This window comes from Peromyscus leucopus, chromosome 7 (assembly GCF_004664715.2).
Source record: "Peromyscus leucopus breed LL Stock chromosome 7, UCI_PerLeu_2.1, whole genome shotgun sequence".
NCBI classification, from domain to species: Eukaryota; Metazoa; Chordata; class Mammalia; order Rodentia; family Cricetidae; genus Peromyscus; species Peromyscus leucopus.
In genome coordinates, this window is record NC_051069.1 from 78,273,161 (window position 1) to 78,297,219 (window position 24,059).

The 24,059-nt window shown below is 42.8% G+C and overlaps 1 protein-coding gene across 3 annotated transcripts in view; it reads right to left on the reverse strand.

Moving 5' to 3' along the window:
* Positions 1-24,059, reverse strand: part of Minar1 (membrane integral NOTCH2 associated receptor 1) — a 34,764-nt gene that overhangs the window by 5,541 nt on the left and 5,164 nt on the right. For 2 of the 3 annotated variants that reach the window (XM_028865951.2, XM_028865950.2), the window contains exons 2-3: positions 8,978-11,326; positions 4,624-4,878 (exon numbers count right to left, since the gene is read on the reverse strand). In XM_028865951.2, coding sequence (XP_028721784.1) covers positions 4,624-4,878; positions 8,978-11,278 — 2,556 coding nt within the window. In that variant the 5' untranslated portion in view covers positions 11,279-11,326. Of the gene's footprint in view, positions 1-4,204; positions 4,271-4,623; positions 4,879-8,977; positions 11,327-24,059 lie in introns of all 3 variants that reach the window. The other variant, XR_003734155.2, reaches the window with a different exon arrangement.

Consider the following 24,059-nt stretch of genomic DNA (forward strand, 5'->3'; position numbering starts at 1 on the left):
GAGAGAGAGAGAGAGAGAGAGAGAGAGAGAGAGAGAGAGAAAGAGAGAAAGAGAGAAAGAAAGAAAAGTTCTGCTAAAAACGAGACCATCTTATCATTTCTAGTCAGCTCATTTCTCAGAGCTTCTACTAAAAAAATCAAAGTTACCTCAAGCTCAATCAAAATGTAAAATATTTCCATTGTAAGCATTTGCATGAGCAGGTTATAACACTGTTCAAAGTAAAGGATTTCAGACCCATGGCAGACTGTCCTCACCCTGTGCCTGTGTTGCTGATGATTCTAGACTAAGTGGCACTTTCCCCCAAAGCCAGCTTCTACAGCAAATGACTACTCAAGATTAATGCATTATCTGCAGAGGAAGTATCGTATTTAACCTACATTTCCCATGAAGCCCATTGCACGTTGATGGCTATAATCTATTTCCATGAAGCAGAGCTATGCTCTTGTTTTATGGTAAGCATTTAATAACGTGTCACCAAAAAAAGCAACAACACATTACAGTCCCAAGTGAAGCCACCTAAATCTCTAAATCACAAATCAAATACCCATTGTGAGAAGGGTTCTTAGATTGTCTAAGTTTTATAAACACGAGTACATTAAAGTCACAGACACAGGACCAAAAACAAAAGTAAACCTCAGGCCTGTAGGACTGAGAAAGCTCAGCAGTGGCACATTTTTGGTGGAGTAACCACAACCCTAAGGCATGCTCAGCATTTCCCACCTGGCCTTCTAGATAGTTCCTTCTGCACCTTGCTCTGTGCCCACTGGAGCCACAGTGTGGACTTAGCCAAAAGGAACCAGAGGAGAGAAAGGTGGAGTGGGGGTCCTCCTTGTGTTCTTCCTGATGGGTTGCAGCTTGCCAACAGCTAGGCTCCCACCAGACTCTAACTTGCAGAGCTGTGGGCCGTGGTGAATTTCACAAACAGCTTTCTGCCCTGGGACCTTCAGACCCAAGAAAGGCAATAGCTCTTCTCTCTCTCCAGTCTGCTCTCTGGATGTTTCACTGGCTATTGCTGGCCCCTAACCTGCTCACAACACAGTGAACACTCCTCTTTACTAGCAGCCCTTCCCATCATCCCTTTGGGCATGCCATCTGCTTACTGCAGGGTGCTGACAACTCACTGCCATTCAGTCTCAAGATTTCATCCCTCCTGTTGATAACTACCATATATTTGAGAGGATGGGTCCACAGACTGTGGCCTGCAGGCCTGTTCCAGCTGGCCTCCTGTCTCTGTATAGTCCCCAATTCTGAATGAGTTTTCTATTTTTAAGTCATTTAAGTAAATCAAATGAAGATAACATTTGATGACATTAAAAACTATATGAAATGCTAAGTTTGATGTCTAAAAATAAGGCTATTAGAGTAGTCATTTACAAATCATCTGGAGCTACTCTGGTGCTACAGTGGGCAGATAGGCAGGCTGGACAACACTATATAGGGTCAGGAGAAAAGAACTTAGTGTGGCTGGTGTCAACACTGTTTATAAATTCTGTAAGCTATATAGAAGGGCAGAAGGCAGTGCTAGCCACCCACAATACTCTTTATATAAACCATAATGTTCTTGATGTGGGCAAAGCCTGTAAATGTCTTTGTAAGAAACTCCTGGGGCCTAGTGTCCACTGCTGGAGTCTAGGAGCCTCTCCCTAGAACTGATCTAAATAGCTTTGCAATGACTAAGCTCTACTATTTAGAATTATATCCCCCATACACATGCACGCGAATACACACACATGAAAACACAGGCTTACATATGTCCATGCATATGTGCAACATGTACACACAATTCATATGCATGTGTGTATATATACATATATATATATATATATGTATGTATGTATATAAACACACACGCACACGCACATAGACTGTGCTCTCCCGTCGCACCTATCCAGCATGGAGCAGACAGCATCTTGATTCAGCAGCTGGCTACAAGTGATCAAAACAAAGAAAAAAAAAAAAAAAAAAAAAAAAAAAAAAAAAAAAAAAAAAAAAAAAAAAAAGAACTGTGCTCTCCATAGACACCGGTGGGCCCCATTTGTTCTCCCTCACGTGAAAATCCTTCAACAGCTGAATACACATTCAGTAAGGAATAAAGGGATCCAAAGATAGACCTGTCTTGCTGGAGTACTGACCTATCATGTGAATGATGTCCCCACGAAGATTAGGTTTGGGTGGAAGGTTAGACAGCCTTCCCTGCCGTATAACCTTGAAGACAAACGCTGATCATTATGGCCAAAATAAGCTGCTCTTTCCCCCAAATTTCCAGGCCTGGCCTTGGAGAGACGCAGCACACAGAACACAGCAGATTTTGTGCTTTGTGCTCTCTATCTCGGACAGAAGGGAATCGGCCTCCTTTCACAGCTATCTATACTTTGTTATGGGTTAAGAGTCTGCCTGTGAAATAAACTATTTTAATTAGTTTTTTTTTTTCAATAACTTCAGGCTGTAATGGCACCACAGCACAGAGAGGTAATACCCAGGTTCCCAGGGACACCACACACATACTCACTTGTTAATTAGGCCTACCAAATGATGAAAATAAAGCCAGGCCTACACCAGTGCCTACCCCCTCAGTGGATATCACTAATGGATTTACATATGGACAAAAATGGGCCCCAAGAAACCTGTTCCAGTGCTAACCTGGAACAGCTCTTGAGTTTCTGCAAAGCAACACAAACAGATAAGCTGGTGCCTCACTGCCCCACCTGCCTCGGATGTCTGCTCTGCCTTTCTGCCAACACATCACCAGGCAATGAGCTCCCCATCCCTTCAGAACATGCAACTGGATACTCTGTTCCTCCATTGTTAAGCAGAGTTGCCTAAAGCTCTGTAACCCGAACGGCTGTTTTTATTTTATCCTTCCTAATTTTATCTTTACACTTTAAAACACTGGCACATTCAAACCGCATGTGTTTATACATATAAAATCACTCAGCTCCCTCTCCCTAAACTTTCAAAATCTGTTTTCAAGGTCACCTCCAGGGCATGGTGAAACATTGGTTATCATAACCTCTGGAGCTGTTTCTGAATGTTTTCTAGCTGGTAGGTTATGGTAACCTAAGGCACGCTGATCAAGAGGTGCCACGTGTAGCAAAGTGCACAGAGGTCTGCTTGTGGGAGACTCAAGTTATGATCTAGCCTGCTTGTCATCAGGAAGATGACAGGAAAGACAGCAGCAACCCACAGAGACAAGTGGCATGTGGTGTGTATGGGGATATTACTACACGGAGTAGGAGGGGCAAGGGGGAACTTAGGGTGCTCCTGCTGCCTCCACAGACCTCTTCCAGGATTGGGCCAGGGCTCCCTTCAATTGCTACCATTTAGGGTCCCAGATATCCAAGTGTGATTATAATTCTTTTGTCTGAGATTAAGTTCTGTTAAACTCCTAGAAATGGCAAAGGGCAATACTACAGAGGGAAGAGAAGAGAAAGAAGAGGAGATGTATTGTCCAGTGGTCCAGTATAGATCCAGACCTGTCTGACCTGGGCCAACTCACTGAGCTTCCTGCTTCCATTGTTTCCTGTTTTGTAAATTGGATATGGTCTCACAGGCAACTGTGCCTGGAACTAGGTGATGGATGTGAAAATTGTGCATTGCCTGACTGCAGCATCCTCTACCAACTCCTGAGTGCCATCCCTGTCAACGCCAACCAGTGCCAGGTTTCTTTTTTATGTATGTTATTTTCAGTTCTCACAACAATGCCATTAAGGTTGACATGTTTATGCTCATTTCACAAGTGAGAGGACCACAGCTAAAGCAGGTGAAATAAGTGCCCCAAGTCACAAAGTCTTAAGAAGCTTTGGATTAGGTCTTGGTGCTGCTCAAACCCATTGTCTTTTCTCTGCCACATGCTGTGCCTCCCACACCCTCTTTGTCTAGAGAAAGGCCATAGCAGAAGAGCCTTGTCACAGTGGGCCTGCAGACAGCCTCATCAACCATGCCTCAAGAGCACAGGCCACCTGGAGATAATGCATTCCTTGGGTGCTATGGCCTCTCTCTCCACACAGCTAAGCCCAGAGGTGGCCACGATGATTCCTTTGCAGTGATGTGAAAACATAGACAGACGTGCTGTGAATGGAACCACTCAGAGCTGCCCACCAAAATAAAAGTGCAGCCCAAACCCAGCCCTGTGGTGGGTGAACAAAAAAAAAGCATGCCCTCTAGCCATAATGGCATTCACAGACCTTCTAGGAATGGCTCTTACCTGGGGTGGCTCCATATGGAAACATAATCCATAGCTTGGCTCCCACAAACATGCTTATCCCACGTGCTACATATGGAAGGAGAGATCAGCTTGTGTTTCATTAAACAGTTTGGCTCAGGTCTTGTGAGCAAAGACTAGAATTTGCACTTGGTTTTAAACGCATCATTAGCAAATCAGATGGCCAACAAATATATAAATCAAGTACCCTCATTGCTAAATGCTTACAAACAAATAGGCAAGGTATAAATCCCCTTTTTTAAAACAACAACAACAAAAAGACCTCTCTGCTCTCTGATTTATTAAAGTTCAGAATTCTATGGCAAGGACCCAGGGAGTTTGAAGGTTGAGGGAGTGGCCAGATTTAAGTTATCCACACAGCACATGGCTGGGTCCTCCCACCCAGGAACAGTGAGACTCACCTGTAGGTCCAGGGCTGTCAGCTTGCCTTTGTCACCAGAGTTGCGAGCATACTCCTCTATGGTCCAAGAAGGCTGGCCCCGCTTGACCTCAGCTAGCTCAGTCAGCCGCATGTCTGTATACAGGGGGTTGCTCTTCATGTGCGCCTTGAGGGAGGTGGGGTAAGGATGTGGACTGAATACTTGCTCTACCAGGAAGCTCTCTTTGGGTTGCTTGGGCAGTCGGTGCTGTGGGGGAATGTCATACTGCCTGTCTGCCTGCAGAGGAGCACAGAAACATCCAGAAAAGCCACAGAGATGCCATCAGGTCTCATAGTGCATTTGAGCAGCCAGCCAGCTTTTTAATCAATGAGATCCCAGTAGACACCCAGGTATTAAGATGAATTTACTTATGAACCCATACAAAGTCTACCTATTTGGAGAGACATTCTCTAAAGAGAGCTTCTGATCCTGATAGTACTGATAAGAGCAAATGTCTCCACATTTAGAGGAAGGTCTTTATAACCCAATCCTTACACCATCTTTACCACAGTTGACTCCTCTTGTATACTCAGACAATGAAGTTCAGAAAGACTCAATTATTTGCCTGATAGCAGACAGTTGAGCAGGGTTTTAAACCTAATCAGCTAGTTTTGGGGTCTCTGGTTGATCTTGTATATTAATGCCCCTTCTTTTCTGTTCCATTTTATACCTAGACTCAATGAGAAAAAGACAGATCATTCTGTAGGGAATTACTTAAAAGCTCTGCGGAGAGCCTGCCTTGGAAGAGAGAAGCCAAGCTGGAAACCCCACATGGGGAGTCTCTAATAACTGTCCATGGTCGCAGGCGGCTCTTTCAAAGGTATCTGTAACAAAACTTAAGATAAAGGAATAACTTGGGCAGCATTGTGGAGGTAGGAGTATCTAAAAGGCTCGATGTCAATTATGTCCACAGGCCTTGAGACACATCACAGGCTACTCTATTCTCAGTGAACCTATAAGAACAGGGCCTCTGATCTTTCCTATATCCACCCAGAGGTCACTGGGTTTTCACAGAAATGACCCTCCAGTTAGTATTCTCTCACAAATGAGATGGATTTTATCTCTGTGATCTTGGGGGGTTGTGTACAGCCTCTTCAGCCAGAACTTGCCACACTAAACTATAACTGCTTATCTGCCAGCCTGCCTCCTCCACTGGACTTTGAGTTTCTCCAAGGCAGGGAAATAGTTTGTTTGTCTTTTAATCCTGGCTCCAGCAAAGTGGCACTAATAAATAGGGCAGTTCACCATGATTTGTCCAAGGGATAGAAACCAGTGATATGGCACTAGGTGTATGAGAAAGGGAGCAAAGCATTCTGTTTGAAAGTAATAAAAAAAGGAAAAGAAGAGTGTGAGTAGAGGTGATATGACAAGTGAACACATGATGAGCAGATGTGTGTGGCTGTGAGTGTGCCTATCGTACACCTGTACATGGGCTAAAAGCACATATCAGCACACCTGATCCACCAGCGCGTGCCCAAAAGTAATGTAGCTCAGCTATTTAAAACCATTGAGGCTACTGACAGAGGTATAGACTTAGGTAAATCAAGCAAGATGGGGTTCCTTCTTACTTTCCAACTCATTATTAAGGTCAGGGATTTTCTAAGAGGCTCTGCTGGTTTTATTTATTCTGCTTACTTATCATTCCTCAGTCCTAATGTAAGCAGGCCTTGCACAAAGCTGAGGATGGCGGAAATTCCCATGACAGTAACCTTGGTGGTAGCCATTGGGCTGCTGTTATATCCACCACTCTGCCTAGTGCAGGATGTGCAGCATTTCATATCATCTTCCCATTAACATTTCATCATCACAACTAAAACCATCCCCACTGGGAATGTGGAAGATCAGGTCAGAGAGACTAAGAGAGAGACTCAGTCTTGCCCAACTAGGAAATGACAGAGCCAGTATTTGAACCATTTCACACTTCTAAGAACATCTCATTGAGGCCCAGGCTTGTTCCTACTACTTAATAGTTCATACTCTAAGACAGTAGTCAGTATGTATATACATAATCTATATGTTTCAATAAATGGTTTTGACCAGCACATCTGAACAAAGAGAACTGAAAGCTAGAGTAAGGGATGGGCAACAATCCTTGTAGAAGTGTCCAGATATGTGTGAATGAGGAGGCCTTGAGGAGTGCACAGATCAGCACCAGCCAGTCTCACCTTATTCTAAGAACAGAGGAAGTAGATCAAACAATCTGGATGTAGGAATTATGTGAAGAAAAGTTTGATCACATAACAAGGTCTGTCTGTAAGAGTTACTGAAGTATTTACTAAGTAGGTGACTGAGTGAATGGTTATAGCAGTTTTGAGGAAATACAAGTGTATTCATCAAGGCAGAGCAGGCTTTGAGGTAAAATGCTGCATTCTGGTTAGAAAAAAGTGTGTGAAACTCAGGCTCAGTGGGTAAAAGCACTTGCCATCAAGCCTGGTGACCAAAGTTTGATCCTTAGGACCTACATGGTAGACAAAGAGAATTAACTCCTACAAACTGACCTCTGACCTCCATGTGCAAGAACACACACACACACACACACACACACACACACACACACACACACACACACAACCAAAAAATATGAAAGCCTGGGTTAGAACTTGGAGACTTTTTACTGAGGTGAAGAAAATCTCCAGGGGATTTGGGAATTAGAGGCACTGAACACCTAGAGATTGTAGTTTTAGGGAAATAAACACAGAAGTTGCCCAAGAGACAAGGTGGGAAATGGAGGGTGGGTCCCCAAGCCCCAAGTGGGATGTGAAAGCTGGACTAGAGGATACCAAAGGGCAAATGAGGCAGAGATGAAAGAGATATCACAAATGGTAAATACATAGAAGCTGGAAGCTAGACTGGGCATGTGTGAGCCATGGCTCCGGGGAGTTCATCACTGGGAAAACTACAGGGGTGGGGTCCGTCCCCCACAACAGAAACAAAGTGGAAACACTAGCTACAAGAGAACAGAACAGCTAATCTGAGACCAGAGGACTTTGACCTGGGCATGGTGGCAGGACATTGAAGGACTGGGTCTTCAGCAATTTCTGACACTGGACTGAAGCTGAGACAGTGACCAACGCTGGTTAGGTGGCAAATGCCAAGAAGAAAAGTCACAATGAAATAGCCACACAGTACAGAGGGCTTGCTTCAAACAGTAGCAGCTTGATGTGAGACTTTCCAAGAGGATTGTGTTGGCCGTTTGTCAAGGTTATATAAGACCCTGGGCTCCAGAAATCCAGCCTTAGCCTGGTGTCTCTGGCAAGCAGCTTAGGGAAAAGAGCACCATAGGATACAAGGGGCTCCTTTGGAGTCAGAAAAATAAATAAATAATGCCCCTTCAGTTTTCTCTTTCCCCTCATTCTGGACCCTGAACTCAAACCCATTTTTGCAAATTTGCCCTTCTTGACGTCACTTGGGAAATCTACACCTCTTCTTCAGCTCAGCACCCTTGAAGACTACCCTACTACTCCTTCCCTGCCATCCAATCTTCAGAGACCCTGGGAGGGAAACTCATGACCTGTCCAATGACCATAGAAGCAGAAAATGGCAGAAAGACAAGCTACAGACTGAAAGTGCATCAGCCAGGCATAGACACTGGAACCCATCTAGAGTAAAGGGATCGGATACATGTCCCCCGGAACAGTCCCCTTCACCACAGAACAGAAAAAGGAAGTGTTTGAATACATGCATGCTTGGATCCCAGCACTGGTGGAGTGAGGTCTGTGATAAACGGTCAAAAATAACACTCACATGAGAAGTATGGAGCGCCTATTTTGTAGGAAAAAAGAGACAACCAAAGAAGAAAAGGAGACTATTTATGATGGGCTCTTTTTTCCATGGTGGAACAATGAAAATGTTTCCTTATTCTTAGTAATCAGCTCTCCTATAGTGAAAAGGCTCACACTTTCAAAAGCAACATCATGCATGCAACGAAGTTCATACAAGAGACCTATCAGCAAGGACACTTGCAAAGGCCACTTCCCTTGCTTGCTTGGTGCAGATCCCACTACTTCAGCAAGGACAAGAAGATAACCTTGGTGATGCTTGCCTTCCTCCGTGCACTCCCCCTTTTGTGAAATCCTTCTCACACCACCTGTCCAATATCCCAACTGCACTGTCTACTGTCGGCACCATCACAGCATGAGCTCCACCCAACTGACTGGCACCTTGGCAGCACAAACAGCCTGCCCATGTTGCCCTCTCTGTTCTCATGGGCAGAGCCTGCCAATTCTAGAAGGGGAACCAGAAAGGCACAGTTACCAGCAAGAGGCAAGACTTCTCACGAACTGTCTGAGGCTGGGGCAATGCCGAAACCCATCCTGAGAACTTAAATTTCCATTACCTCCTTAGATTTCCGATGCCAGTCTTTGCTATCACCCGGGCCCGCATCTTTTATCTCCTCTTCGTTGAGGCTCATGCGGTTGGTGTAAGTAATGGTTCGCCAGTCTCTGGGAGAGTTGGAGATGCTGGCAATTTTGGACTCTGTGGCACTGTTCTCCTCGGTCAGGGACCTGGAAGACGGCCTGGTAAAGAGGCTTTTCTTTAAGGCCTTGACACGCAGGCTTTCACTATTGCTTCCACTGGCATCGGAGCAGCACCAGTCCGGGCTGTTCTCCAGCTTGGGTCCATGGGAGCCACTGTGTGCGCGGAAGACCCTCGGAGAGGCACTGTCATCAGAAGGTGCCTCACTGGTCAAGGAGTTCAGGTCAATCTGCACATTCACCTTCTCCGGCTGCTGTATTTTCTGATCTAACTTATTGAGTTTCCCAAGGACCTGGGAGATTTCCTCCCGGACCCCCGACAGTGACTCCAGCTTCCGCTCAATCTCGCCAATCCTGAGAACCAGTTTGCACACGCTGCTTTTCAACTCTTCTTCCGAGCGGTGGACATTTTCAGGCCGGCGACACTTGTCTCCCTTGCTGCTGGAGCCCCCGTTGGTGATTTTGGCGAGGTTGTGCTCTGGCGAGCTGTCGCAGTCTGACTTAGGAAGCTGAGACAAGGAGCCGGTGCTGTTGTAGCAGGAGGACTGTATCACTCCCGTGGAGCCGCTGATGCTCATGTCATCGAGAAACCGGAAGATGTCACTGATGTCGTCGCTGACAATTTCTGAGTCATCGTCCGAGTGCTTCATGGCATGCCTGTCACTGTACTTGGCCTGACCCAAGGTACACAAGTCCTTACATTTTGGGGGATCCAGCACATGCTGCTCTGTCTGGGTACCCACACTGCTGGTGTCCGAGCTGTGCTGTCCACTAGTGCAACTGATGCTCTTGTCTTTAAACTTTTTGACCGCTTCATGCTTCTCCAGGTCCACGGGGGATGAGATCTCTTTAGATTTGAGTCCATTTGGTTTCACTCCATAGCCGGCAGGGAGAACCTTCTGTTGATCCTTTGGCACCAGGTAAGTTTGATGCCTGTCTGGGCCTGAGAAATTGGGGGTCTGGCTGCCAGAATTTGGATAGCGTAGCTTCTCTTCAGAGGGATTTCTATTGAAAAAGGACCGTTCAAAGTCAGGCACTTCCTCCGTGTTTAGGCTCCAGCTTTTGGCCGGCCATGGAGTCTGTTTACTGGGCCTTCCTGGACAGCGCCTAGCATCTTGTGTTCCCATCACTGGGGTGGGTCCAAAATAGGTAGAGGCTTGAAGGTCATCTAAGCTTTCATGCTTTGCCCGCCTTTTGTCAGGGATTGGGGAATACACTGGATTCAGGTACTGGTTGTGGTAAGGCATCTCAAAGCTGTGGTTAAAGAAGGGGGGCTTGTGGAGCTCCTTCTGACTCTGGGTCTCCCCATGATCCTCCTCTGCTTTGTTAGTGGGACCAACCAAACTGGGGGACACAGTCATGAGATTGTGAAACTCTTCTTTGAAGATGTTCCTTTTCTGAACGCAAGACTGAACCACAAATGGTTCCTCACTGGAGATGAAGGTCTCCTTGATGCCTTGGCTGATGGACAGCGAGTCCTGATCTGAAATGGATTCATTCTCAATATTCATGGGGAAATAGGTCCTCTGCATCTCACAGGGCTGAGGACTGGCCACAGAATATGGGGACAGGGCTTGCAGCCTGTCCAGAGATGCTGCCCGGTTTTTCACCTCTTTGCTGACACCCAACAGGAAGTTGGGCTCAGAGGCAGGGACAAACTGTGGGCATTCCTTGCAGTCCCTCTTCCGGCATTTGGATGATTGCCTGGTGGGGTAGCCTCTGCTAAAGGGCCTCTCGCCTAGCTCACAGTTCAGAGGCTCACAGACTGTTGGGTTGCACACCTCAGTGTCTGACCTGCAAGATTCAAAGGACGCCTCCTTCTTGCGCACCTTGGGGCAACTTGTGGGTAGCTTCTCTTTGGCAGTGCCCCCATTCATTTGGATCAGGTTGAAGATTGTCACGATATCTGCTGCCACCATGATCTTCTTTGACTGCTGATTATTTACAGAGCATTTCATCTTGTCTTTGAATAAAGTGGCTGGAAAGTTGGGGTCGAGACATGCTGTGTAGAAAAGCACGCTTCTCAGTTTGGCAAGCTGAGACAGATCAAACTGGGCACATAGTGACTTGCATAGGTCTTGATAGGAAACAGTATTTTGCTTACTGTCCAATTCTTCTAAGATCTTCACCAAAAAGAGAGAAGCTTCCTGACTGGCCTCCATGATTTAGAATTTGCAAGCTCGCTGACTGCACTCGAGCATCAGTCAGTTCTACAGTAACAATAGTGGAAAAGAAAGGCAGGGAAGACAATTAGAAACAGTGGCAGAGTTCTAAGTCCAGACTTTTCTGAACCCCTTAAAGAAACTCACTTAAAGAAAAATTTAATGACTAAAAATGTCTCAGGGCTTTAAAATATTTACATTTGATTCAGCAATTCATTTCCTAGGAATCTACCTCAAAGAAACAATGAATGAAAATTAGACATGACAATGTTCACTATATGGTATTCATAGTAGCAAAAAATATTGTAAATATCCAAGTAATAAGAAATACATAAATAAAACAAGTTATAAGACACAATGAGCTTTACTGAACATGAATTTCATAAATGTACATCCTTATAATGCAACTTATCAGTTTAAAAAAAGACAGACTGCTAGGATATGCAATGTGAATAAAGCATGAAGCAAAAGAAGCCAGAGTCAAAACACTACACATTGTACTATATGATTTCATTTTATTCCAGTTCTGATCAGTAGTTGCCAGGGGTAACGTGTGAGGAACATGGAGAAGTCATTTAGAATGGTAGTCTATATCTTGATAGTTGTGTTTGCAAAATACATCCATCAAGTGCAAGGAATTATACCCTTAAAAGTGTAGATTTTACTGCATATAAATGCCTTAACTTAAAAATTACATAAAACTTTTATGATAAAAGTAAGACACACTACTGAGTAAAGAATATGAAAAGAAATCTGCATAAAGTAAGATCTTCATAATGTGAAATTATGTATTCCTAGAAACTAAAATGAAAGAAGATGATGTGCACTAAAATGTAAATAGTAGTTAAGTTTGGGCTTTAAATATGGATCTCTTTCTGAAACAGTACTCTCTTTAGCTCTATATCTTATCATGCAAATTTTCAGAGCTACCACCAAGTTGAAGGAATATTATCGCAAACACTCATGTATCCACCATCTGGATCCTATCATTAATGGTTTACTATATTTGGTTGATCACACATCTATCCATAATCAAGCCATCTGATTTTTTATACACTTCAAAGTAACTTGCAGGAATCCATACACTTCCCCCTACATAATGCATAATCCCTCTTGCAAGTTCAATGGTTATTTTGATTTTGATTTTCCTATAAATTTTACATACAATGAAGAACACAAATATTAAGAGTGCCTTGGCTGGTTTTGATAAATATGTAAGCATTCCTGTGTAGTAACCAATGCCTATATAAAGGTCTAGAATGCCCCCTCTTGCTTCCCCAACAAAGCCCCTAATGTTGCTCTTATCACTTTTCTTTTTTTATTTTATTTTTTATTTATTTTACAATACTATTCAGTTCTACATAATAGCCACAGATTCCCTTGTTCTCTCCCTTCCTGCCCCTCTCCCCTTCCCCTCAGCCCACCCCCCATTCCCACCTCCTCCAGATCAAGGTCTCCCCTGAGGACTGGGATCGACCTGATAGACTCAGAGAAGACCACATGAGAAAAGGAAGAAACAAAGTGCTAAAGAGGCCCACAGAAATCCACAAAGATACCCCCACAAAAGACTGCTAGCAATGGTCGAGAGACAGCCGGGACTGACCTACTCTGGCGATGGGAGGGCCAAACACCCTAATAGTTGTGCCATAAACCCATCCAAGGACTGAGGAATCTGGATGCAGACATTCACGGCTAGGCCCCTGGTGGAGCACTGGGAGTCTAATTAGTGAGAAAGAGGAGAGTTTATATGAGCGAGAATTGTTGAAACCAAGGTTGGATAAAGCACAGGGACAAATAACCAAATGAATGGAAACACATGAACTATGAACCAAAGGCTGAGGGGCCCCCAACTGGATCAGGCCCTCTGAATAGGTGAGACGGTCGATTGGCTTGATCTGTCTGGGAGGCATCTAGGCAGTAGTACCAGGTCCTGGGCTCATTGCATGAGTTAGCTGTTTGAAACCTGGGACTTATGCAGGGACGCTTGACTCAATCTGGGAGGAGGGGACTGGACCTGCCTGGACTGAGTTTATCACTTTTCTTAATAACTTTTCATCTTTTCTAAAATTCCTACAATGAGCAAATCTGGCTCTGACCAGCCAAGCCTGCAGAGGACTGCCCTGGACAGGTGCCACTGCAGTCTCTCTGCAGGCCGTTCAGGGAGATATGTAGAGCATCTTTCAGCCGCACTCTGGAGCTTGTCTCTAGCCCTGAACTCCAAGCAAAAATGGCCTGAAAACTTCCCCTGTGAAAAAAGCCACCCCTGAGCCTTAGCACTTGATGTCAGTTGCTAGGGAGGCCAAGGAGGTCATCCTACACAGCCTGCAAGACAAGACATTCTCTGTTGCCATTGTGTTGAGCATATTATTTGTTTTCTGTTGTTTCTGCTGTGTTTTTAATAGTTGTATTAGTGTGGACTGTTCCCTCTTTTTTCCCCCACACTGGCCACCTTGGTGGTTGCCCTGTAGAGACCTCAAGTGGATCCTGAGCCAGCCATGCTTCCCACACCAGCCATAGGCCACATCAGTCTTTTTCCAAGAGAGGGAATGAAAGCTTCAGGCTTTACACCCACGGGTCCACTGGCAGGTACAGGCCCTCCTCACCACGTGCAGCCACCCTGTGTATGCCTGCCATTGGTGCATTAAATTTAACCAGGAAGGAGGGTGAAATGGAAGAGAATCACAGCGTGAACTAATACAAAATAGGAAAATTAAAATTCAAATCAAATTTCTATAAGAAAACTACCCATTGGTAAGCATAGGCACAGCTTCTGAGATTTAAAATACATCAATGACACTCACCTTGTGTTCACTCCCTGAGCACATGCTGCTTGGAAAAGGCCCACAGAAGCCCTTTTTATCCCTTTGTGATCCCAACACCCATGAGGCAGAAGCAGGAGGATTGCTGCTAGTTTCAGACCATCCTGGTCTACATAGTGAGTTCCAGTCTAGCATAACTCCATCCCCTGAACACTAGACATGTTTTAATTGCCATTGACTTTTAAATTGACAAAGTCCTGGAAGGTCCAGCTCATTTTCAACAAAAGCAATTCATTTCCTCAGGCAATAATACTTCAATAGTGGAAGATCATGGACTTTTTTTTTTCCATCCTGAGGGCAGCTGTTCCTAATAGGCTTTTATAAATCTTAGCATGGTCTCTGCCATCAATGTCTGGAGACTCATGGCTAGCCCTTACTTTCCATGGTAAAAGAAAATAAAGTTTAACAGGTTCTGTTCCTGCCGGGAACAAGCCACCAGGAGACAGACTTCGCCCACACAGTGCCTCTGCCCTGCCCCAGCCCTCACTTCCTTCAGATGAAAACATTCTGTGTCAGGATGTTCTGGCTTGCTAGAGGCGAGGACAACCTGTCATGCTTGGTCTGGAAGTAAATAAATGGGTGTAGCTATCAGAGCATAGGACAAATGAATGTAATTTAGAGAGTAGCGTGCAGCAAATGCATATCGTATTTTATGGATTTGGTGGCACAAATCGCATTCATAGCAATTTTTTACTTTAATCCCTGTAACCACCTTAAGAGACCTCTTTTGCTTTCACAATTACTCTCTGACAGACGAGGAAATGGGACCAGGGAACGTAAAGGACTGCAGTAGCTGAGAGCAATAAGACCTAAACCCAGGGCTGCTGAGCTGAGCTTACTCTGTGCTATGTCTGCCATGTACCTCCCAGGAAAGCCCCAGGATGTGGCTCCCTAGAGAGGCCTTCTCAACTATCACTGTTGCTTTGCTTGACTAAAATGTATCCCTGAAATATCTGTTTGCAAAAATGTGTTTACAAAACCAAGACTCTTTGTCTCCTGATAGAAGTATAAATGCTATGGGTAAGCCTGCATCATTTAATTATTGTTATATCATCATCATCATCATCATTATTAAAACTGACAATGGAGGGTTAGGGAGATAGCTCAGTAGTAGTAAAGTGTTTGCTGTGAGAACATGACTATCTGAGTTTGGATCCCTAACACCCACGTTAAAAAAAAAAAAAAAAAAAAAAAAAAAAAAAAAAAAAAAAGCCAGGTACTGCAGTGTGCATCTGCATCCCAAGTGCTGGAGTTAGGACGTAGGAGATGGACAGATTCCTGGAGTTTCTTGGCCAGACAGCCTAACCCAGTCATTGAGATCAAGGTTCAGTGAGGGATCCTGTCTCAAAAAATAAGGTGGAGAGTAATAGAGGAAATCACCCAATGCCAACAATGTGTGCCTACATACTGTGCTGGCTAGTTTTATGTCACCTTGACACAAACTGGAGTCATCTGGCAGGAGAGAACCTTAATTGAGAGAAAGTGCCTCCATCAGACTCGGCTTTAGCCAAATCTCTGGGGCATTTTCTTAATTAATGATATATGAAGAATAATACAGTAAACAATATTCCTCCATAACCTCTGCTTCAGTTTTTGCCTCTAGATTCTTTCCTTAAACTATTTCCTAGCTTCCTTTCATGCTGGACTTTGCTATAAGATGAAATAAATGTTTTCCTCATTGAGTTGCTTTTGGTTGTGATATTTTATCACAGCAACAGAAAGCAAAGTAGAACACATGTACACATACCCACATGAACACATACCTACACCACACACACAACTGGCATTAGATATCTATGGATGAAAACAGGTGCACAGACTTAGGGGTGATCAAACATTAGAGAATCTGAAAGATTTGCTATGAAACTCCAAGTTACTCAGAGAGCAACAGGGGTGAAGGCGGAATGTGCTGAGCAGTAAGCTCCCAGACTCTTTGGGTGATAACAGGAGCCAGTGTGCAATATGCAGCCACTGGGAGGCTGCCTACCACACAGACAACTCTACAGAGTGCGAACAGCATCCTTAGTTTACAGATAAGGAAACTGAAGAACCGACTGACAAGTACTATACTAACAGAGAAAATGCCAAAGTTGCCTGATGTCCAATAATGAATAAGAGGCCCAAAGCCTTCTGACACTGCACCGGGTTCAACCTTGCATTAATGGTAGTAAACATGTCTATGTACAATGAAGTAGAAGGAAGAGGCTTCTACTGAATGGACTGACCTAGTATGTGACACTAACTTTGAAAATTGACTCCATTCTGTACAAAGAGCAAGACAAGCTTGCCTGAAGCTTGATTTTGGCCTCCCTATTTTTTCATTTCCAAGTTCTTTTAAAGCCTTCTAATTTCCCACTTTAGAAAACTCCATCCTCAATCACACATTTCCAGGGACCTTTATTAGTCCCATGAGTTACTGCCTCTGCCTAGATTACACATCTCCTTAGAGGGAAAATAACAAGCTGGTTGTGAGACTCATTATTCAACTCTTATTAAATAGGAAGAAAGATCATAAACTCATTCCATAGGGAAGTTCCGAAAACCAAGAGGGAAGTTTCTACACAGAGTCAGTGGAAACATCCTCTCAATTCTCAGCACATGCCACTCCCAGGCCAGCCTGCCCCCCCCCCAACATTGCCCACCTCATGCACCTGTCTCTTGTCTGCAATCATTCAGCCCTAGAGCCCCTTATTCTGGGACTGGAGTATGACTCAACTGATAAAGTACTTATAGCATAAACCTGAAGAGCCCAGTTCAATCTCCCAGGACCCATGTTTTTTAAGTGACAGTGGTACATGTCTATAATCCCCATGCTGAGGAAACAGAGACAGAGAGATCCCTGGGGCATGCTAGCCAGCCAGTCTTGCCAAAGAGGTGAGCTCCAAGCTTAGTGAGAGTCCCTATTTCAGAAAGTAAGGTTGAGAGCAATTGACAATCTATATCAACTCCTGGGTCTCCACATGAATGTGTATTACATACCCAAACACAAAGTTCTATTTCTGTAGTACCCAGCATGCGTACTACAGGATCAGCTCGAAGAGCTAACACCACTCTCTTCCTGGTGCCCGTGGTCTCAGGGAAGAAAACAGTCTTTAGGATCAGTGTTGCTTGGGGCTACAGTGATCATCAGCAAAGTTCCTCATTTTATAGATATGAAAATTGGGGCCCAGATGGTGACCTGACTGTTCAAAGGCACATGTGGAAGTAGTGGCAGATCTGGTCCTGGCAGCCACAGCTGACATCTATCCTATTTTCCATATAACATGCCAGTGGTAAATGTCAAGGGTCAGGGGAGTTTAATCAAGGTGCCTCAGTCAGTGGTGAGATGGAATCCAGCCAAAGGGGAGAGGAATAACAGTTTTGTAGAGTTACTACTATCTCCAGTGGCCTGGAAGACTGAAGAGATGGGTGTTTTGAATTCAGGGGGAAGGGACAAGAAGTGTTCCAGGCAAAGGGCAGATGGCCAAAAGGTGCAGGACAACAGAGTAGAGTCTATGAGATTGATCAGGATGAGGAGAGAGGGAAGGAACAGACAAGCAGGTGGGATTTAGTTAGGTTGTCCCATGCTTTGGATAGATGCCTCCAACATTCAGGTACAATCAAGAGTTGGACTTCTAAAAAATGATTAGCCATGGGGTACCTAATAGGTGGGATTATGGTCCCTTTGAAAGATACTTCACATAGCCTGGCACATGCCAGACTGAGGTTGTAACAAGAAAGCCCTCACCAGACATTAGATGCTGTTGCCTTCATATGAACCACCTAGCTTTCGGGGCCATGAATGATAAATCAACATTCTCTCTAAGTTACCAGTTCCAGGTACTCTGTGACAGTAGAACAGTTCCCTGAGACAGGCAGAATGCTTACTCTAGGGAAGGAGGCCACAGGAAACAGGAGTTGGGACAGTACCAAAGGTAGGTGGTGTGGGGGCAGCACTAGGGTGAAGCTGATCATGGCACATATAGGATGCCCAGACTGGGATCCACATTCTCAGACGAACATTCTTTACTACCTTTCAGAAGCTCTGATGTGCCTGGACAAGGGGAGAATTCCAGGCTCTTCTGTTTCCCAGCCCATGGCTATTCTCACTATAGAGCAGTCTGTGGCTTTGGAAAGGGCAGGAACCAGATGCCTGGCTTTTCCCCCCACTACACTGTGGCATCTTGTTACCCCTCAAGCCACATTCCAGCAGTGATAAAGGCTGGTGTGCAGGCTACAAGGCTAAAGTGAATGTCCGCCCCCTTCTCCACCCACGACATAAGTGCTCACATGGCTGACATTTGATCTTAATCAAAATAGAGCAGAAGAGAGATGTGACTTATGCTAACAGTCTCTAGGAGCGCTGTGTGAGATCTCTGGACAGATGATAAGCTTCTCTGAATATCATTCCTACTCACTCCTTTAAAGGTTTAATCATCCCTCTGTCACTAAAGCTCAGAAATCTGATGAGAGTGAAGAACACAAGCTTTGAACTGGATTAACAAAAGTCAGCAGTATTCATATTAAGTCATTCCCATATACTTTTCAAAACACAAAATGAAGTAGCCACAATGTTCTCACTTCACTCACACTCATAAAAAGCACACCTCAAGAGACTTCATCTGCAGAGTTGCTTGAAATCCTGGCTCATTATTTTGTTGTTTCTTTTTTTCCCCCCAGGTTGATGGTTGTTCTTGTGATTTAGTGAAAGTATGGATTGAGGACTTAAAAAAAAAAAAAGGTCTCAGTCTAGAGATCTAAAATCTGTGATCTGGAGCTTCTTCATTCCTCATGTTTCCCTTAATTTAAATTTCAAATTAAAGGAAAGAGAGCCCGTTTTTTTCCTTAAGATCTGCTGAAGAGGGTATTAAGGAACTGGGAAGGGAACTGCGATGCTACTTGTCTAGTGTGTTCCTGGGAAGCTTGACCCAGGCTTAAAGCCCTTAGTTTAGAATTCAAAGTTATAAAGCTATCCCCAGATCTGAAAAGAAGGTACATTCTGAACATGGTGGTGGAGGGAGAGCTCCCTTTTTGATATCCTAGAAATTCTGGAAGGGCATGTTTTTTTGTTTGTTTGTTTGTTTTTAACATGCAATGCTACACATGCAAGAGAGCAAGATAAATGCTCAGAAAACCAAAGCAGAGATAATGCTGGAAATCATAGAAGGAGGCAGGGAAGTACTTAAGCTGTCCTGGAGGGCAGGGCAAGTCCTACTGTGGGGAAGTAGAAGAGGCATCACAGGGCAGAGAGTAGGAACTTGGAGTGTGCATTGAACTGTTCTCTATCTAACTAACCCAAAGTACAGAATGAAAAGGGGTGAAGGTGTCTGCTAGCCAAAACAGGACACAAAGGCATTGTCACCCTCTGCCTAGGTTCTGTATTAAATAAAGCAATCTATATCTCAGACCCAATGGTCTTTAAGATGTTGACTTTGTTTTATGTTTCTAAGATATATAAGTATATATACCTTATATATGTGTTTTGTAAGGTGTATATATATGCATGTGTGTATATAAAGGTGTATATATAGGTGTATATAAAGGTGTATATATCTTATGTGTATATATAAAACCATGGAAACATTTTAAAGACTTTTGGATCTGAAGTTGTTGCCCCAGGGTACAAAGATTCTTAATCTAAGAAATCAAAACCTGTTTCATGTTGACAATCTCCCTGATAGTAGTGGGAATATGTGTAAAGCTGCCTTGGACAATCACGGGATTTTGTGTGGGATCACTGTCTTAGAGGAGAAATCGTAGTAATGATTTTACAAATGAAACACAAAAGAAAAAAAAATGGTCAATGAGTCAAAAGACATAAAATGACTAGCAGGATTTGAAGCCCAAGAATTTCACAAAAGGGAACTACAATTTTAAAAGGTATAAACATATTTAAAATGAATACAACACACAAATGTATTATACATACATATATAGTATATGCAGTCTAACTACAACACTAAGAACATAGTATATAATGTAGAAAATAACTAAATAGTATGTGTAGAAACATAATCATTCCTTACAAAACAATGAACAGATGTAGTAACATACCATTTAAGTGAAGTAAAAATTCGTGACCTGAAAGATCTAGGAGAATAGAGCAGAGGCAGGGCTAAGATAAACACAAATAAAAGGTGTGGGATTGGGGCTAAAAGACATACTCAAAGAAGGAGAAGTTTCAGAAAATGTCTAATAGATATTCCAGGGGAAAAGTAAGAGAATAGCAGAAAAAAATGATAATGTCTAGAGATGTTCCAGAGTTTACAACATGAACTTTCAAGGAGAAAAAAAAACTTACATAAGTGCTAATGAATACATCAAAAGGTGCTTATCCTTGGATGCCCAGACACATCATGTTGAAACTCAAGTATGCCAGAAACAAAAAGAAAACCTCAACTTAAAAAGTTGAATTCTAAAATTCTTAGGTTTTTAAAAATAAAAACAAAGAACAATAAGCTGAAATAAAATGTTTAAGATCTAAAGAAAATAAAAATGTTTATAATTCTATTAAAAGAAACTATTATTTAGGAATAAAAAGTTAAAAAATAACCTCACAGTTTATCACTCACATTCCTCAGAAAGAAACTGGATTCAGATAAACAAAATAAACATACTGTAATACTGTACAAATGTATGCAATAATTGATGACTAATTGTATAAGTGAAATGGAAAGGGGCCAGATGAGAATTTAAACTTCTTGTGAGTTTCCATATGTTATCTGAAGTAGGAAAGAGAAGTCAAATAAGTCTGCTAGATGGTAAGCTGTGGTTATTTAAAAGGCAGAAATAAACTATCACGTTTAATGCAGGGTTTCTGAACCAGACGAAGGAATTATTTCTAAACACATATCACAATAAATGTAAAGAGTATGAACTTGCCAGTTAAAAGACAATGACTGGAGCTGTATTTTTAAAAAGTGAAATAAAACAGCCAAATATTGCCTGTAAGAGAAATATCCACAAATACAATCACATAGATAGTGAAAATACAAAGAAAATCAGATATATCAGTGCAAAAAATCAGAATGTGGTTCATATGCACTACAGGCAAATGTCACAGACTCTGGAAAAAGCTGCCCAAGTTTTCACTAAGCTACTCTGTCCTCTAGATACGTGACTCACATAACCTACAAGTCTCTGTGTGTGTCTCCTTAGCTTTAACAATAGGACAACATAGCACCTACCTCATATGACCAAGTTATTTTTATAGCAGTACTTGGCAAATACTAAGTATGTAGTACAACTATTTTTATTATATTGACGTAGAAGGGAAGACTTTCAATTGAAAAAAGTGTTTTGGATTCAGAAAACTACAAAAAAAATAATGAAACAACTCACCAAAACAATATAACCTTAAAAATTAATGCAGCAAAATTCACAAAATTATAGGAAATGTGCCAAACTCAGTAGCTCATCTTGAAATTTCTATATCAGAGAGAGAGAGAGAGAGAGAGAGAGAGAGAGAGAGAGAGAGAGAGAGAGAGAGAGAGATCCTAAGGAAAGAAAATTAGCCTCTTAGTAAAATACTAGAAGAATGTTATAAGCACATCACTGGCGCTAAGAATAACATTCTTAATTTAAAATAAATTACTTTGTAGTAAAACTCTAAAGAACAAAAGCTATTTCTTTTAAGATAAGATATTTAACTTAAGCACTAACATGGGCTCACAAGTCAATAAATCTGTTACCAACTACTCTTTTAATAGAAGATGAGTACAGTGGAGGGATTGACTTGGGATTACTCAAAATATTAATCCATGTGTTTTTAGTAAATTTGAGAATAAATCTCAAAAAGTAAAGAATGCATGGAAAAATAAGCTTCCACATGGATCTACCACATCATCCATGTAGCAAAAACAGAACCCAAATATATTGTGGGAGTGTCATATTGAAAGACTATATAAAAGCACATGTGGAAATGAAAACAACAGGTTTGGGACAGTGCGGACAGAAAGATGTAGTGAAAGTATTAAAATTTAGGTTCTGTTATGGACTACCTCGACATCGGTGAAATCGGGAGAACTTCAAATAGCCTAACCACAAGTTCCTACTCTGCTCCAATGGTAAGGTCCCTTATACAATCTTTCTTATTAGGGGACATGGTACAGTTTCCACCTATCCCCCAGTAGCAGGGTTTGCCTGCCTTCAGCCCATGTAATTATTCAACCAAGCCAATCATGTCCTCCTCTGAGAACCTTCTGACATCACAGACCCTGTCCCCCTAGCTCATTTGTTCACACTGCTCCCAAAGTCTAGCCCATGCAGTCCTGGGAAGCATGCAGTATTCGCCAGGCTCCGTCATAGGTGTTTGTCAATCCCTGTGTCACGTGACACATATTCAGTTATTTGGGGATGGGCATCTTCCCCACCAAGGAGAAGAACAGCAGGTGACTGCAGCGAAGAGGTAATAAACTATAACAGCCCTTTCTTTAAACAAACAAAAACCAAGCCCTGAAGCAAAAATGACAGTTGTTACCACCTTTGAAATCTCAGTTGCACATGAGCATCTGTTAGATTGCCTTCTGCCCTTGTCTTAATTTTTAGAAAATACACACTATTTTTTTTTTTAATGAAGTCTGGCATGATGTGGCACACTTGGGATACTAAAGCAAGGTGGTCAGGAGCTCAGGGCTAACGTGGGCTCAAGTAAGTTGCAGAAGAGCCTGCTTCACATGAGACCCGTGCCAATAAATAAATAAGAATATAAAACTAGAAGGATAAGTTCCCACTTGCCCCCTCGTGACTGAGACATGCTAAATGTGGAGTTAGTGTAAAGACTTTCATAGAAGGCTCCACAAAGGCAAGAGCCGCTACAAAAACTGACCACAGGCATTTGTTTCTTTCCTACCATTTGTGTTTTGCCAGCTTAGTTTCCTTTTTTGTTGTTGTTGCTGTGTTTTTTTGCTTTGTTTTTGTTGTTGTTATTGTTTTCAAGACAGGGTTTCTTTGTGTAGTTTTGATGCCTTTCCTGGATCTCACTCTATAGACCAGGCTGGCCTCCAACTCACAAAGATCCGCCTAGCTCTGCCTCCCAAGTGCTGGGATTAAAGGTGTGCACCACCACTGCCCAGCTCCTTGTTTTATTTTCTGAGGAAAGCCCTTCATGTTAGAGGAAACGAAATGATTATTTACTCAAGGTGACGAATTAAGAATCCTGGTCAGCGGAGCTGGAGAGGAGGCTCACTGGTTAGGAGCCGGAGCTGCTGTTCCAGAGGACCCGAGTTCCTTTCCCAGCACCCACACTGAGGACCCATGATTGTTTGTAACTCCATCTCCTGATGGGATGCTCTAACGTCCTCTTCCGGCCTCCTGGGGAGTGTGGCATACATTCACACAGACACAAACACACAGACACATAGATCAAAGTAAACTGTAAAAGATAGAAGAATTCTGGTCCAAATAGAGAACAGTTTGGGTAGCTAAATAGTAAAAACTAAATAAATCAGTGGAACAGAGTGACAAGAAATGGATGGAGGTGTAGTTCAGGATGCAGCAAATGGTAGAGGCAGCCTTTCAAGGCAATGACAAGACATCGGTTTATTCTATAGAAATAAATGTGTCACTCACTGGTTTATTGGTTAGTATTACTGGAATAGTCAGTAAACCAACTGGTTAAAAAAAATTTTGAGTTCACCTTTACTCATGGCCTGTACATTAAAGATGAAACAAAAGGACAAAAGTTTGAGTCAAGGATTAGATAATCTGGGATTCTGAAAGGATATTCTACAAGATCCCAAATGCTCAGATCAGTGAGAAAGGTGCAGATTCATTTAGATAAATGAAAAGTGCTTGGTCATCATGTCCCTAGACATTATAAAATTTGGAAAAGGCAGGAAGAAGATGCGTGTTGTATTTTATTGAGAGCTCTTAAAAATTAATAAGGAATAAATAACTCAAAACAAAAATTGCCAATTTACAAAGGAAGGAAGGCAAAGAAAAACCATACACTACCACAACAAATGAAGCAGAACAGAACAGCA